At 41.3% G+C, this 16,107-nt stretch overlaps 1 protein-coding gene across 8 annotated transcripts in view; it reads right to left on the reverse strand.

Annotated features, from left to right (window-relative positions):
• Positions 1–16,107, reverse strand: part of LOC116393379 (anoctamin-4) — a 35,324-nt gene that overhangs the window by 5,757 nt on the left and 13,460 nt on the right. For all 8 annotated transcript variants that reach the window (XM_031865661.1, XM_031865669.1, XM_031865668.1 and 5 more), the window contains 18 exons: positions 14,509–14,709; positions 13,942–14,090; positions 13,633–13,782; positions 12,114–12,214; positions 11,389–11,433; positions 11,179–11,310; positions 10,836–10,942; positions 10,244–10,299; positions 9,911–10,032; positions 9,580–9,714; positions 8,872–8,968; positions 8,155–8,215; positions 3,431–3,513; positions 2,727–2,867; positions 2,423–2,587; positions 2,237–2,273; positions 1,978–2,089; positions 1,437–1,494 (listed from right to left, as the gene is read on the reverse strand). In XM_031865661.1, the coding sequence (XP_031721521.1) occupies positions 1,437–1,494; positions 1,978–2,089; positions 2,237–2,273; positions 2,423–2,587; positions 2,727–2,867; positions 3,431–3,513; positions 8,155–8,215; positions 8,872–8,968; positions 9,580–9,714; positions 9,911–10,032; positions 10,244–10,299; positions 10,836–10,942; positions 11,179–11,310; positions 11,389–11,433; positions 12,114–12,214; positions 13,633–13,782; positions 13,942–14,090; positions 14,509–14,709 (1,952 nt within the window). The remainder of the gene's footprint in view (positions 1–1,436; positions 1,495–1,977; positions 2,090–2,236; positions 2,274–2,422; positions 2,588–2,726; positions 2,868–3,430; positions 3,514–8,154; positions 8,216–8,871; positions 8,969–9,579; positions 9,715–9,910; positions 10,033–10,243; positions 10,300–10,835; positions 10,943–11,178; positions 11,311–11,388; positions 11,434–12,113; positions 12,215–13,632; positions 13,783–13,941; positions 14,091–14,508; positions 14,710–16,107) is intronic.

Here is a 16,107-nt window from a genome sequence, read left to right on the forward strand (position 1 = left end):
GAGAGAGAGAGAGAGAGAGAGAGAGAGAGAGAGAGAGAGAGGGGGTCAAATCAAACTGTAGCAATGGCGTACAATGGCACTCGGCATTGCTGTAGAAAGACTCGTCATTCCTGTGTCAGGTTTTGTAAGCACAGCTCACTCTGACTCAGATTTGCATGCAGTATGCAACACTAGAAAAGTGACGAAATTAGGTATACTCAAAAAGTGAGTATGCGTTCTAAAAATACTTTTGAGTGTGCTGTTGTTACGCCTTATTCTCCCACAGTGCATTGCACAGAGGAAATGGAAGAGCAAATCACAGCTGACCTTGTTAACAGTTTGAGATGTCCTGTCAGCGTTGCATTTCTTCGCAAGACCGACCCTGTGTAGCATTTGACGGATAGGATTGTCTAGGTGTCCATGCTTGCTGGTACCCGTAATGGTAACAATGTGGTACTCTGCCTCTTTCATAATGTCAATTGAATACCCCTGCTGTAAAGATTTGTCTTGAGTTCAAACTGTATACAATTAACATGTCATATGGAATTGTATGGGACACGCACGGTATTTGCTTCAACATTTTGCAGCTGTTAGCAGCTTCTCCATTTCCTCTGGTGCATTGCATTGTGGGAGAATAGTGTCCATCAACAAAACACTAAAAAATCGAATTATTTAGTAGGCTTATTTAAGTAAATGTAATGATGTTGTTTTTTTCTGATGTGAGTAAACTACATACTCATAGAACCTTCTTAGAATTAGTTTGTTCAAAACTCATTGTGCTGGTAATATATTGGTTATTGTTACCATCTTCCCTTATTCCATGGATTTCAAAGTGTATCTTGTAGTCCAGTTTCAAATGGAGTTGTTTTACAATCCTGATTAGGGATACTTGCAAAAACTGTTGTTTTTACTTCATGTGTTGTTGTAATTTCTTCCTTCCAGCATTATTTAAAAGCCTCGTGCTGTACAGCACAGAGGTACATTACAAAAGCAAACAAATCACACAGCACAGGTCTGCGACACCCATATACATTTATGAGCAAAATGTTTTGTTGGAGAACAACTTTAAGATTATCCCCTGCAACATTTATCAGCTTTGCAATTGTTCATAAAAGCCACCAATTTCTGCAAGCAGCCACAGACGGCTGACACTTGTACTGTACATGTCACAATTAAGATAATTTGTCCATTTCCATTTCAGCAGCCATGGGACCTACTGGGAACACATTAGCTCAGCACATAAAAGCACCAACTCAGGCCTTTTGTCCCCTAAGACTGCCTCAGTGAGTGTTATTTCCCTGCATGTTCCCATAAGCTGGCAGCAACGCTAACTGCTGAGGGAGGTTAAACGCCCGGGGGTTGGGCATACAATAATAGCTTGATGTCCATTTTGGAAATACTTAGATCCATACAGCTTTGCTGTTATTCCCGTATGGGAAAGCAAGGTAATTACTCACTTCTTCCAGTTTCCAGCGATTGATGAGGCGTAGATAAGCACCGGGTCGGCCTGTAAATCTGTCAACCCAGGGGAAAAAAACAACAACTTTCTTATGTCAGGTGGCAGCGTTAATATCAGGCAACTTTGCAGTGGCCAATGAGATGTGTTTGGTATCAAACCTTTTATCAGTTTTAATCATGTTATACTGATAAAACCAAAAGCCCTGTTGAAAAATACAGCATCACAAAAATATCAAACAGTAGAAAAGACTTTGGGCCAAACATATCCCTGATCAGCTCTTATTGTCTATTAGAATAATGCTCAAAGCCGTAAACCTCTTGGTGGGGGTTTACTTGGGGGTCTCGTTACTCAGATGACACACACGTCTCCATTTCTGTTTCATCCGAAGACATAGTATGTACGTTTTGTCAGGGAATAAATGTTTTCATAAGCACATGACTTTCCAGAGCAGTGAAATCCCGCTCACGAGTATTACACACCGCAACCGTTTGCACTGGTTTAAACTGTATGTTTTTCGAGTCCTGCAGGACTTTTCTCACCTTCCCAAGAAGAAGGCGATGTAGAAAGTTGAACTGTTGAGGTTGACGAACTGAAAAAGGAACATCTTGAGGGTAAAGCTGTTCTCCCACTCTGACTCTGTCCTTGGCTGTTCTGTGGTGGCACGAAGAGAAACTGATAAACTGATAAAAACACTGTATGTTCAGTACGGAGCCAACACTAATGTACTGTAGTAATTAATAAGTCTGCATCGCCCCTTCAGCTTCAAGAACATTCGATCTGCTGGTGCAGACAACTTACCTAAATTAGTGAGGAGAAGAGCAACCTTCTCATAGAGCTAGAAGAAAACACAATGGTGTCACCCATTACTGAGGGAGGGAGTTAAATAGATCGTAAACTTAACAACAAAGAAACACTATTCTTGTGTCTGGGTTGCGATGACGTCATGATCATCACCGCTGTTTTTATGTACCGCTTCACACTCACCACATTGAGGAGCATGATCATGCAGAAGTTGATGCACACTGCCGTTCCGGTGGTCGCCACCTGAGAGTTGTTCCTGATGAGGGCCCAGTCGAAGGCGGCGAAGGTGCTGACGGTGATGACGCGGTATATGACGATGCCAAACACGGCGGCAATCACCACCAGAATCTGCGACATCATAGCGACACGCAGTGAAATGCCGGGGACAAGACTTTAAATTGACATAAATAGTTCTCTAAGACAGGATACATACAGGGATGAGAGCGGCACGCCTGCTATTTGATGTGCATTTACCCCAGACACTCACCATGAAGAAGATCCCGGACGCTGAGATGATGAGGCGACTGTATTTGTCGCTGAAAGCCTGGTGAGGTTCAGGCTTTCCAGATATGGGGTTCGTCCTCTCCTTCTTGGAGTATTTGGCCTCAAACTGGGGGCGTAGCTCATCCTGAAAGACAAAAGGACCAAGACATGCGTGAGTAAAATTAAGCATTATTATTTTCTGTACAAAGCAGACTGAGTCACTTTCACGCCCACGAACAGCAGCCTTTCAAAGAACGCGTTTAACCAGTTTGAGTTTGATTGACAGAAGAGGGTTGGAGGTTGATCCACAGGACAGGCAGGCACATTATAAACCCACTAAAAGTTCTGACAAAACCCAAATTGCAGCATGACGGCTTTGTAGAGGTACATTTCCAGGGAGTCATGGATTGATTTGAGACGGACTCCATTGGCTCTCAGTCCCACCTAAACTAGCATATACTGGAAAAAGGCATGAGCAGGCAAGCATTTCTCCAGGGTAAGAAATATTGTCTCCGTGGTATGAAACCTCTTTGGGAAAAGCCAAAAGAGAAACGGGTTAGCTAAATTAAACTACGAAGAAAAAACTCTGAATGAAAAATAAGGGCAGCAACTTTGCTTTTCACTTTTTATTAGATGTCCTCTCACCACATCTCACTTAATCTGTAATCAGATTCACCACAGATGCAGAAATACAAGGAAGTGCTTCACCTCCTCTTCCTCCCAGTCGATGAGGTCCCAGTCGTATGCGAGGACAGCCCTGCGCCTCTTCCAAAACTCCAGGAAGACTGTTGCTGAAACACATGATGAAAATTTAATTTAATTTAATTTAATGTATAGCCCAAAATCACAAATTTGCCTCAGAAGTGTAACAGATGTCATGTGTACAGAATGAACAACATAACAGAGTTACAACACATTCAATGCATATGACATATATTATTCATATAATTAAAGTATTAGGCACAATAATGATGGAAAAAATGACGATTAATAACAGCAGCAGTGGATATAGTAGAATAAGAATGAGAACAAAAGCAGTAATGGTATATGGTACAACCAATGCGACTACAAATAATAATGATATTTGTCAGTGTGTGTCAGGCAGGACCACGGCAGGAGGCAAGACCAGGGTCCAGATATAACCACGATCCAGAAGAGGCGTCAGAAGAGGAAGAAGAAACCCTTTTTATTGTCATATACATATACACATACACAAAATTTGTCTCTGCATTTGACCCATCCCTGTATATAGGGAGCAGTGGGCATTATTTCCCAGCCTTGATGAAAAAAATAAAAAATAATCTGGAAATTCAAAGTAATTTTTGTGAAGCTGGGTGAGTTCCACCAAAAAAACAACTCTCAAATAAACCAAAAATAAATGGGTGAGTGCTTCTAAACATTCTTTGTAAGGAACAGTTGTGTCGAGGCTTACAGTTGTAATGGTAAAAATATGCATTTGAACTTTGTGTCCTTGATGTGAACACGAAAACGTACGTCATATATTAAGGAAAATGGCTACTGGAAAAGTAGTGGCAAGAACAACTTGTTCCTTACATGGAGTAAAGAAAGTGCAGACTAAGCAGTAATCAGAACTGCTGGTTGAAACACCTCATGTTACCTTGAATGTATCGAAGCTGTGAAAAGTCAGCTGGATGCAGCAGACGAGCCCTCGTGGGTGCTGCACTTTTGAGAAATGACTTGTTACTGTATAGATAAAGGGGCTCGTGTGATACATATTTTGAAGCATTCACACAGTCTACTGAATATGTAGCTGTTGTGTTTTCTTCCCTCTTGCAAGAGAAAAAGACAACTTTGAATCTTCTTAAGACTCTATTATTGATTTGTGAACAAAAACTCTCTTCTCCCGATTAACATAGAAATCTTCCACAACACAATGTCCATAGAAGGTGTTAAGTTCGTCTCCTGGAGATCTTTTTATGTCGGAAGTCGGTGGTGTCTTTTAGGTGAGAAGGCAGAGTCACAAGGTTCTGGCATGGAGGCTAGATATGGCTGAACAAAGTCCTCTGCATAGCTTACTTATTGCAGACAAACACACCATGCCTCTCCACTGAACACTGAAGCAAAACAAAGCTCGTAGTTTATTTCTCTCTGTCGCGTCCACGACCCTGTTGAAAAGCAGAGCAGCGTGTTTTGAACGGGTGGGCGCAGCTGTCTGAGGAAGGGCACCGCTTCCCCCGTGTGGAGCCAGCAGGGGAGCCCACTTCTGAGGAGCCTTAATGAAGGGATTTGAGTGGATTCTCTGCTGCAGTCAAGCCCCAAAATGATATTCACTTGGACAGCAGCAGCAGCAGCAGCAGCAGCAGCAGCAGCAGCAGCTTCCAAGAGGCAGTTATTGTAAGGTCAGTACATTAGCGCACAATAAATACTTTCAATTGTTTCCAGACTGGGCTCTGGCGTGTCCGTGCAGCTCTCTTCCACATTGCTCTTCATAGAGTTCCCTGTACAAAAGTTTCATATCATTTAGCTATGTTTTTTGTTAGATTATTAGTTTGTGTGACCTGTGTGTAATGTCTTGTATATATTTTACTCTACATTGTATGGCGCTGTATTCTTTTTTTAGACCCTAAATAACATGTTCCTCCAGCTGTTTTCTACAGTCTTTTACAACGAATTAAACATATTATGACGCTATTGAACACTATTTCAAGTGTAGATCCTTTCAACCTTGCATTTCAACAGGCTGCATGACTTTTAATCTGTACGTTTGCACAGCGCTCAGAGGTGACAGTAGAGTCTGTGGACAAGATAAGAAGGAGAATCAGATAAGTCAACATTTGGCCTTTTAACTCCATGAAACTAATTTTATATCATGCTGACGTGATTAACTTAAAAAATAAAATCTTTTAATACCCTGAATCATTTTTCTTTTCCCCCCCTCACACATAATTTCTGTCATTTAGATTCACACAATATCCTAATCAAGTCTCTTTACACACAGAGAAGCAGACTGTCAAGACTAGAGATCTTAAGTAAAGGGATTTTGCTCTTCGCAATTTTGTATTTCATCACAGTGAAAAGGTCGGCCTTGCTGTTCAGTGCTTATACAGTCTGCGACATTAACTGTCAGGTTGTAAAGTAAATACAAGCAAATGCCTCTGCTGCACAGGGACGCTGCTGGAGCAGTGAACGATCTGACTGATGGCATTTCTCCACAACCAAAACCTGACTCAACCAGAGGTCACCCACTGGGAGTCAACACCACACCTATCTCCAGCTGGTACTGTAACATCTCCAATGAAAGTCGCACATGGAAAATGATTCTAAGGAGATCTAGTCTGTCTATATTGTATGCTTTTTTTTATTTTTGGTAATGCCTTCACATTTAGAAACAAACTTTTATAATGTTTTGCTTTACGTTTTTTTTTCTCTTTGCTTAGACTGAGCATTAGTCCGGCTATATCTGCAATTCGCCATCAAACATTTATACTCGTGAAGCCGATAGAACAAGCGATGAGAACATTGTCTGAATATGTCTAAGTCTGTTGCATTAGTGCGAACACGCACTAATGCAACAGGGCCCGCACTGCTTTTATGAGCATGCTGTAATGGGAGAGCCACAGCACTTACTGTCTATGAATTAAACAAATCGCTTTTTATTTTATTCTTTTGGCTCCAGTGCATTTAAACTCCTGTACATGTTTCAAGGCGTCTGACGGCACTGCAACTCAATTGCTTGTGAAGTTTAAAAAGCACAAACTACTTTTATAGAACAATGACTGCACACACCTTTAGTTAAAAGGGAAATGTCCTGGCACGCCTCTGCATTGAGCTATAAAAGCACTTTAAATCTTCTACCCCTTCTGTCCTCTTTACCCTCAACAGTTAACAAGATCATAATCGTGCTGGGCGTGTTGACCTTTGCCCTGCAGCTGTGTTTAGCTCTGTTCTTCATGCTGAGATGTTGGAGATTCGACAACAGAGTACAAGAGGCCCTCAAACACCCAGAGACTGTTAACAAACTCATTGGTGAGCGTTTACTGTCATTTGCTGCTTGTTCTTCTTCTTGTTTTGGAATCAAGGGGTATTTTAGGCTGGGTATTCGGATTTTACAAATCAACAATATTTTAATGTTGATCATTTAAAAACAAACTTTAAAAGTGTTGTGAGTTGTTTTAACTCGTTGCCAGTATTTAATAGAAACCTTTTTTATACTTAAAATTCTTCTGCGAAAGTTTATTGCAATGGCAACTACTATTTCATGCTTCTGGGTCTGCTTTTGTAGCATATTTTGAACCCATATCATTCAGATGAAATGATATTTAGACGGCGTTCGGGCCGTACGGAATGACATTTCTTTTAACATTCAAGCGTCTCTTGACGTTTTCGAATGAAGCTTTGAATGTTGTATTTTTATGATGTAATCACCCTATTTTTTGTGCCGTTATTGTGGTTATATAAATTAAACTCATGGTGCTGTTAGACTCCTCCTACACTGGACCGTCTATACAGGTGCGTACCTCCCTTTGTGTGCGTCAAGCTGGAGAGCAAACCGTTTTGGACCGCAGTGAAAATGTTGTTTTTGAAAGGCTAAACGCCTTCAACTATATCAATAGTCGAAATCTATTTTCGAAAAATTTCCTTTTGAATATCTTTTTCTTCAGCGGAGTGATTTTTTGTTCCTTTCTTTTCTATCCCTCAGCCCCGTCATGTTTCCACCTCGACATTTATAAACAGCCCAGCTATCAGCCATGTGGTGATGCTGCTTCATCACCTGTCCTGTCTGCAGCGGTTGAGGAATATGAGCCCATCACAAACTTTCTGTTTGCACCTCACATACCCTGGGACCTTGTTCAGCACTGACAGCTTCCTGATCCTCTTGGCGTTTACCAAAAGCCTTCACAATGAATACCGGGAATCCATCCTTTTAAAATAATGTACAATCTACATGCAATGCAATAATGTGTGTCACTTTTAAAATGTAGTGATACAACTTTTTAGAGACCTGTGATATATTTATTTCAATAATAAAAAAGTTAAAGCTGCACTAATCAATATTTTTATGTGAACAATGGGTCAAATGACTGTTTTCAGTGATAAAGCCACTATATTAAGCTCCCTGCCCAGCACCGAACAGCAGACAGAATGAAGGACCAGCTGGTGAACATAGTTACAGCCAGATTTCCCTCAGCAGCGAAGACTGAAACTGAGCAACAAGGAGAGTGAATATTGGATTTACAGTCACCAGGTGGATAGAAATACAACTCTCAATGATTGATATGGTTGGTATGTGTTTGCTGGGTGCATAACTAGGCAACATGTTACGCCATGTGAACTTTCTAATGATTATAGAATGTCAATGTTTTCTGCTTATTGCACTGCCCAAAAGTGGCAACAAATGTGGTATTAGTACATCTTTAGGGTTTTTGTGGGAGGAAAAAAGCTCGGACAGAAATGTGAACTGTTGGACTTACCCCAAACAGCCATGAATACAGCGAAGAAAACAGTTGCTCCATTGTCAAAAAGATGGGTGACCTGAGAAGAAGATAGGAAGAGGATGTTGCTGATGTTCAAAGTCCAGTGTGTAAAAGTTAGGGTGATCTATTAGCCAGAATGGATATTCATAATAATGTTTTTTAGTGCATAACCTGAAACTAAGTATTGTTGTGTTTTGGTTAGCTTGGTTAGGATAATCCCTTCATAACTACAACACATCAAGCCCCCGAGAAGAGCGCCGGGCTTCGAAGCGAATTTGACAAAGTTGCCAAACTTTCGGGTCCGTCACGTAACGCCATGTGGCCCAAAAATACTCTCTTCCCATAGACTTACATCGGGAAAGAGACATCTGTAAATCAGCGTATCATTTCTTTTTTTTAGGTAAATCAACTTTCCCGTACAAACGCTGAAAATTGGAGTTAATTAAATGATTATGTCATAAAAGTTGTAAAATGCATTGATCCAGAGTTCCTCCTCTGTTCATGTGAATGAGCAGGTCCTCTTGACGGAGTCCGCCACGTTGCACCACCATGTTTGTACAGTAGCCCAGTACAGTGCTTAATTTGCTGAATCATTTCGGCTAAAAGTTACATACTGATAAATTTAGCTGGCTCATCACACCTCTTCCACGAGTACAATTACAAAGTGCAAACATCAGTTGGGAGTATTTCGTCCCGTTGCTGTGGTGACAGTACCTTGGCGTAGATACAGCTGTCTGACAGTCTCAGGTAGGGGCAGTACTGGTCACAGATGGGGCACATGATGATGTCAGTAGCCTGGCAGATTTCTTTACTGGAGAACAACATGGAGCCTATCAAACTCTGGTTAAGTTGGTATCGCAATGTCTAGCAACATTAGTGCAACACAGTGGAAACCCTAAACTGATGCAACGTTGAGCTTTCTCGAAAAGATGCAGGCAAAGCACAGCGCTGCGTGCGTGTGTGTGTGTGTGTGCGTATTTCTCTTAAGTTTTTTATCTCAGTTGTAAAAGTTATGTTGTTCGTCTGAGAAAAAAACAATTAGTTCACACTTTTATTTTGCGGCACTGCACATTCTTTTAAAGAGATGACTGAGCACATTTGCATTTACATCTTAAGCATTTACTTCAACCGGAGAATCCTGAATAAGTTTAATTTCCTTTATTTCATTTAACAGGCGTCCAATACAATAAATAACAAGGGACAATTTCACACTCCGTTGCCTTATCTGTAATACCAAATTAGTTTTCCATGAAGTAAAGTTACCTGACTTCTCCACTTAATAAATAGTCTATCTGATCTGCAGCATAGACCAAGGCTTGTTCTACCGTAGAAACTTTTAAAAAAGATTTTTATGAATGCTTCAGATACAATTCAACTCTGGGGACACTTAATCTTATCAGAAAAGAGAGGAGGTGTGTTTACCTGACCTGGCAGTGCTCCAGAGTGAAGAGGCCATACAGGAACACCAAGAGGCCGACCAGAGCTGCAGGAAACAGCATCCCTGTGTACCAGCCGAGCCAGGCGAAGTACAGACCGATCTTCTCCCCAAAATACCTCCTGCAACAGCAGAGCACAAGAGGAACCAGTTCCAGGGTGTCTTTCATAATACTTACAACAAATATCCATATAAAAATATACGGATTGTGGTAAAAAAAGCAGATTCAACCTATATATGGGAGATTATGTACTACTACTACTACCTGTGATGATGTTTTAAATGTTGAATGTGACCTTTAAACCCCTTTAAAGTTACCTGATGAGGTCCAGTGGTTGGTACTTGTACCAAACCCCCCACCAGGCCCAACATTCGTACAGCAGGTGCCGGTGGTTCTCTGCTCCGTGCGTTCTGATAGAGTTTTTGCTGTGGTAGCTCCCCTGTTAAAGTCCAGACACACACACACACACACACACGTTCACGACCACGCAGATACGTGATCTATGTGCATGTATGTACTGTATGTATGTCTATTCCGTGATATCAGTACATGGGATCCAGGACCACACACAAGACACAGAAAGAAGTAATGACTTAAAAAGTGACAAAAATGTAATTAATGAATGATTTTATGGATATCAGCCAAATTACCTCGTGAAGAGGGAACGCTGCCTCATATGAACTATTGCTCAAAAGACGATTAAGCCCTGGAATCAAAAACAGAGAAGCGTGAAGCGAAGCAGAAGTCTGATCTGAACGTTCATCAACAATCATTATTATTGTGAGGAACCATTTTGAATTCAGCACTACACAAAGGTAAAAATCATGGATGAAACGGCTATACGCCGTTTCCTTTGTAAACTTTGAAGAATGTAACTCCCTCTCAGTAATGTTGGCTTGTCACTAAAGTGAGGCATTGGAGGAGAATGAATGAAACAATGTCAATTCAACAAAGTAGTTCAGGATTAGGCTACATGGGTTGCATTGGGATAAATTCGAACAAAATATTCAAATTCATTGAAACTTAAACATTTTTTCAAAGTGACAGCCACAGCAGGCACAGATTATTAGTGAGCCCTTTATTGAACCAAAAGATAAAAAGACACATTTTCAGGGAACATCAGAAACCAAAGTAGTAAAAACCTGAGATATAGGGGGAAATAGAAATGATTCAAATCACTTCCATTGTCCTCACATTTCAAACAGCTCTAGGATTTGTCATAATGCCCAACAGGAAACTCACCCATCTTATTTTTACCCTCCTCATATTTGACCCGCTGGAGGATGTGGTGAGCGATGCGACTTCTGGTAGCGTTGCTGAAAAAAGTGTCTTTGTTGTGGATGATGAAACTGCAGAGAAATACACCAGTTATTACAAATCTGTCTGCTGTGAATGATACTTCATGTGTGTGTGTGTGTGTGTAGAGTGTCAATTTGTATGCGAACAGCAACAGAGAAAATATCAAGTGGCAAAAAAGTACAAAAGCGGAAGAAGAAGAAAAATGTTGCAGGCACCACTGTTGGATAAAGTTCAAGCATTTCTCTGGGATGAGTTTCTAAAGAGCTGTTTCATAAAAAAAACTCACTGGTGTATCCTTGATCGACTGAAGGGGGCGGTAAAGCTCTCGTTCTCCTCCAGGTCGGGCAGAGCAGTGTTGTCAAACTTCATGGGCTTGCGGGGCAGCCAGCCGCGAAACTTGTTGATGCGCTTCTCCATCCTGCAAGCGAAGTTGTCCGTTAAAGCTTTCTGCCATCGTCAGCCGATCTCGTGCTGCTTCCTTTGACTGAACACTCACCTGCTCATGAACTTCTGCCGTCGGTGCATGAAAAGGATTTTCCTCCTGGAATATGCAGGACGTGGGGAATGATTAACTTAGAAGATAATGCAGTTCAGTAATGAGGAGGACAATACTACAAATAAATGGTACTTTCACTACTACTACTACCAATACTACCGTTACTATTACTGCTTCTAACCATTCTTCAAGTACAAATTGTACTATGTTTTTACCACTACTACTACTGCTGGTAATAATACATATACAAAAATTACTAACAGTATCAAACATTAAAGGTAGCCAGTAGAGTTCTTGGACCACTAGTAGCACCATGGAGCAATGATGTCTATGAATGGGCCCCTTGTTTTGTTTGTATTGTGCAAAAGCACACAGGTGACAGATACACGTCTGCCGCTGGTTTCATGCTAGTCCGCTGATTGACAGCTGGTGGCGGTAACACGCAAAGAAGCGCAGCAATGCACCAAGACAAGCAATGAAAAAGAGGCAAACAAGTTAGCAAACTTGGATGTAAACACTTCATTTTTCAAAACATTCAAAAATAGTCAGCTTTGTGAATATCCTATGAGGAACGAAATGTATTTGACATGATTTTAGACCTTAGGTGAGCCATTGTGAGGGTTAACATAACTTTTATTTGTTTACAAAAAAAACTCCGCAGGGCACCTTTAAGTTTTTTTTCTTCTTCCATTATAAGACAATTCTATGAGTGATTGTTGTCTCACCTGAAGGGCATGCGAATGTTCATGAGCTCTGCGTAGCGACAGAGGACGTCCCATGGTGCATGAAGCTTCAGAAAAATCACGTCACTGTTTGTCAAAGAGGCCTGGGAAGAAACCAAACACAAGAAGGTAAAATAGCTGAACCAGAGAGGACCACAAAATAGAATCTCGGTACATGAATCAGGATCTTATCTCAAATATGACAAAAACAATTCCACGCAAGACACAAGCCGGCTGTTGAGGGAGACAAGGACCGTTGTTTTCCCCTGCATGTTCGAGATAATGATGACCTTGATGCTACTGCATCGGCAGGTACTCCAGAAGTTGATACACACACACACACACACACACAGATCACAACAGCCACATGTTCCACTTGTTCAAATTCAAGTCTCTCAAGGAGAAAATTGCCATCAGCACATTTGTATCTTTGCGAGTGGCGGTTGGCCAACGAGCGCCACAGCAGCACTCTGCTGTCAGACCTTGTACGACCGGGCACAAAATGCTGGGAGCGTTTTAAAATTCAGCGGTCTGGCCATTGAGATTACATGCTTTATAGGACTGAGCATTAAATCGCTCCTTCACACAAATTGGTATTGATGTTGCTCATGTTGCCCTCTATGAATGCAGACGCAGGTTTGTCAGAGTTAATCACATCAAAGCCAATTCTCTGTCCGACGTGAACCTTCCAGGCTTTGTGTTTTTATTTGCGGTCATCCGTTTTTTTTCCGAACAAGTGGCTGTTTTTTGCTCGGCAATTTGACCAGAAAGAGAAAAAAAATAAATAAAAGCTTTACTGGGCAGTGAGAGCAAAAAATATTTTCCGTCAGCGCAGAGATGGAGGCCTGATGTGATTAGAAAGGTCACTCTTCAGGTGGAGGCCCCTCATTATATATTCCGCCCCGCTGATGAGCCCTTGAGCAAGACACTTAACCACCACCAGCTAAATAAACGTTAAATTAATCATTTTTATTTGAGTCATTAATGAAGTAAATATGTCACAGCAATTGGTTCAAGCTTGTCCGATATAAATATGCTCTCATACAGTACATGCCACTGTACCTGAGGCTTGTGCCAGTTCAAATTATGAATTTTAAAGTGGCTACAATCAATATTTTTTATATGAACAAAGGATCAAATGATTATGCGTGGTGTGAAAGGTGTTGCTTGTAGTGATGAACCCACTGAGAATTTTCAACCAACTCTGTGGAGCTTTGCAATGCATTTTAGTGTCTTTCAGCTCAGAGTTGGTGCGGACTAAAAATGTTCGAAAAGATGAGTGGATATAGTACTTACATTCTTCAGGGGACGAGAAACACGATTTCAAATAAATGCCAGTATTGCTCTGTGTCTGCTGAATGGCACTTCACAAGAAAAAAAGTAGACAGGAATGCAGATTGGTCCTCCAAGACCCCACATCCCTTGTTTGTTTAGCATGCGTGTGTGTGTGTGTGTGTGTGTGTGAGAGACATGAGGATTTAGCTTAACCCATGTCAACATAGTGTAAATGTTCTTCCCTTACCTCCTTTTCCATCTGTAGGCCCTCCGCACGGATGTTCCGCTCAAATATCTCCCTCTTCTCTGACTGCGAGCTGGTCTTCCTGTAAACCAGGATGTAGTCAATGCGACTCTTTCCATCGCTGAAGCAAAGGCCGCTGGACTTACTCCTCCCCTAACAGACAGAAAAACAGAGAAAGAATCAGGAGCGATTAGTATCCATTGAGAGGATGAGTATACTACTTTGTTTTAAACGACTTCTCATTCATCGTTTATCATGGATGGAAAGGAGCAATGACCTCATGGAGTCCAGAGATCTAGTTTCACCACTGACCTCCCGGACGCCAGAGTCCGGCTTTGTGTTGTCGTCGAGGATGCTGCTGTTGGTTCCCTGGTTGAACAGGGTGGAGTCGTCGTCTCTGGATGGGCTGCTGATGCCCTCTGACCTTTCTCTCTCAAGCAGCACGTTGACATCCTTCACAACTGGAGGGACGATTAGCAGAGTGTAAGTAATAATGCTGCAGGGTTGCCCGACTGCTGAGTGAATATTTAGATACCTAACAACAGACACGGAGCAACATTAGAAACTATTTGCAGTCATGTTTGTGGCCACCGGTCAAATATTCACCCTCCCTTTACCTCTATTTTGGTCTCAACCGACTTCTGAGCGAAACATTTTTTTTGGCTGCTTAATAATACATTTTATTGGTCTAGCGCTTTAAAAGGTACTCAAAGGCACTTTACATGTGCAGTCACATCAAACACATTTCACCGGAAGCTGCCCAGTACCACGACATGACATGACCCGACTTCCCTCACTTACACGCCATAGTTACATTTGAACAAATCAAGGTACAAGAAGAGCACAGAAAGTTCGAGCCCTAGTGAGGCTGGGTCTCACCGAGGGGAGGCACATCGTCCTGAGTGCTGGAGTCATCGGCTTTGGACGAGGACTCCTCCATGATGTCTGCCTCCCCACAAGAGGGGAAGGCAAGAGGTCTGCCCGCTGCCTGGTAGCCTGAGGCGGAGGGCTGTGGCGGGACTCTGCGGCGGTGGGGGCTCCTCCGATGGGGCTCAGACCCATGTAGAGAAAAACTCACACCTACAGGAACACAAAGAACTTTTTTTCATTCGACTTTCTATCATCATGTTTTGGGGTCCTTTCTAACTGGAAACTCTCTGGTACTACTTGACCCTTGTGCGATCCATTTCTCGTAAAGACACATAACAATAGAATACAAAGAGCTCACAGTGAGTTCTGAAAGCAACTAATGTACTGGCTAGCAGTAAACATGTACTTTCAAACCCCTTTAACGCACAAACTAGCAGAAAGGCTGAAAACACAACATTAGCCATGTTTCTGTCAATAATTGCATGCACATTTTGAAGTATAGCATTAAAAAAGATGTATGGAAACGTCAACTTCCTCAATTGCGCAAAATGTTTTTTTCCTCGCATTACATGTTTTTTTTCCTTTTTTCAGAGTTAAATGGATTATGGAAACTATTTTGCCGAGTAAGTTCTGACGTAGCAAACATTACAGTATATATATATATATATATATATATTAATATTGTATTTGTCTCTGGACAACATGCAACATATACTACAGCAAATACTAGCTGGCATGTAAGAACAATTCAAACGTGGCCAATTGCAACAAATTGCTGAAGACCTCTTTTCCATTTTTCTCTCGTGGATTGGTTAGATGGCCAAGGCGACTTGTTTTGTTTCCAGCTCGTAACCTTCTACTCCGTTTACTGGTAGATTACAGCCATGCATAAAGCGTAGCCTATACTGCAAACGTCTGATGAAACCAAGCTAGTTTATTTGATCAAAACCAGTCAATGTGAACGCACTTGATTCGTATTTTATTTCTTTGCAACATTTTAAAAGTTTGACAGTTGAATGGACTATTTTTTTTGTCTTAGAAATTTTGCAAACAGTTGCTTTTTTTTAAACAAAGTAGACACAGAGCAACATTAGTATTCATCATCATTGTGGCACCTTCGACTTTGCACATTGTTATTTAACCCACAGCTCATCCAAAAATATTAGTAAGACAAGCTTTAACAAAAATAAAGTTATTGCTTCAGTCATTATTGATTGTTCGTGGTCAAATGTCAGTATAACTGATAAAGCTAGATGTAGGGTCAAAGTCCATATTAGCAGTAAATGACAAATCGTGTCCAGAAAACCGGGTTAGAAAACCAATCACACTACCGCAAACTCTTTTTCCTGGGTTGTAGTCTAAAGGCAAAATTAGAAAAGTTTGGAGTGAAAAAATAAGAAGCAGGAGGAGCGAGTAAGACTGTGAGAGAAAAAGGTGTGTGAAAGTCAAAGCGGGAAGACCCACAAAAAAAAAGGAAAAGAAAATGACAGCTCGGTAACTTTCATCTCTGTAAGAAGGATTAACCTTGAAACACCTTCAAAAGACACACTCCACGGGAACACACAAGCTAATTGGGTCTATTTGTCAAGTTGACGGTGTGCTTTTGGG

Source organism: Anarrhichthys ocellatus, unplaced genomic scaffold (genome assembly GCF_004355925.1).
Source record: "Anarrhichthys ocellatus isolate YVR2014 unplaced genomic scaffold, GSC_Weel_1.0 scaffold33, whole genome shotgun sequence".
Taxonomy (NCBI): Eukaryota; Metazoa; Chordata; class Actinopteri; order Perciformes; family Anarhichadidae; genus Anarrhichthys; species Anarrhichthys ocellatus.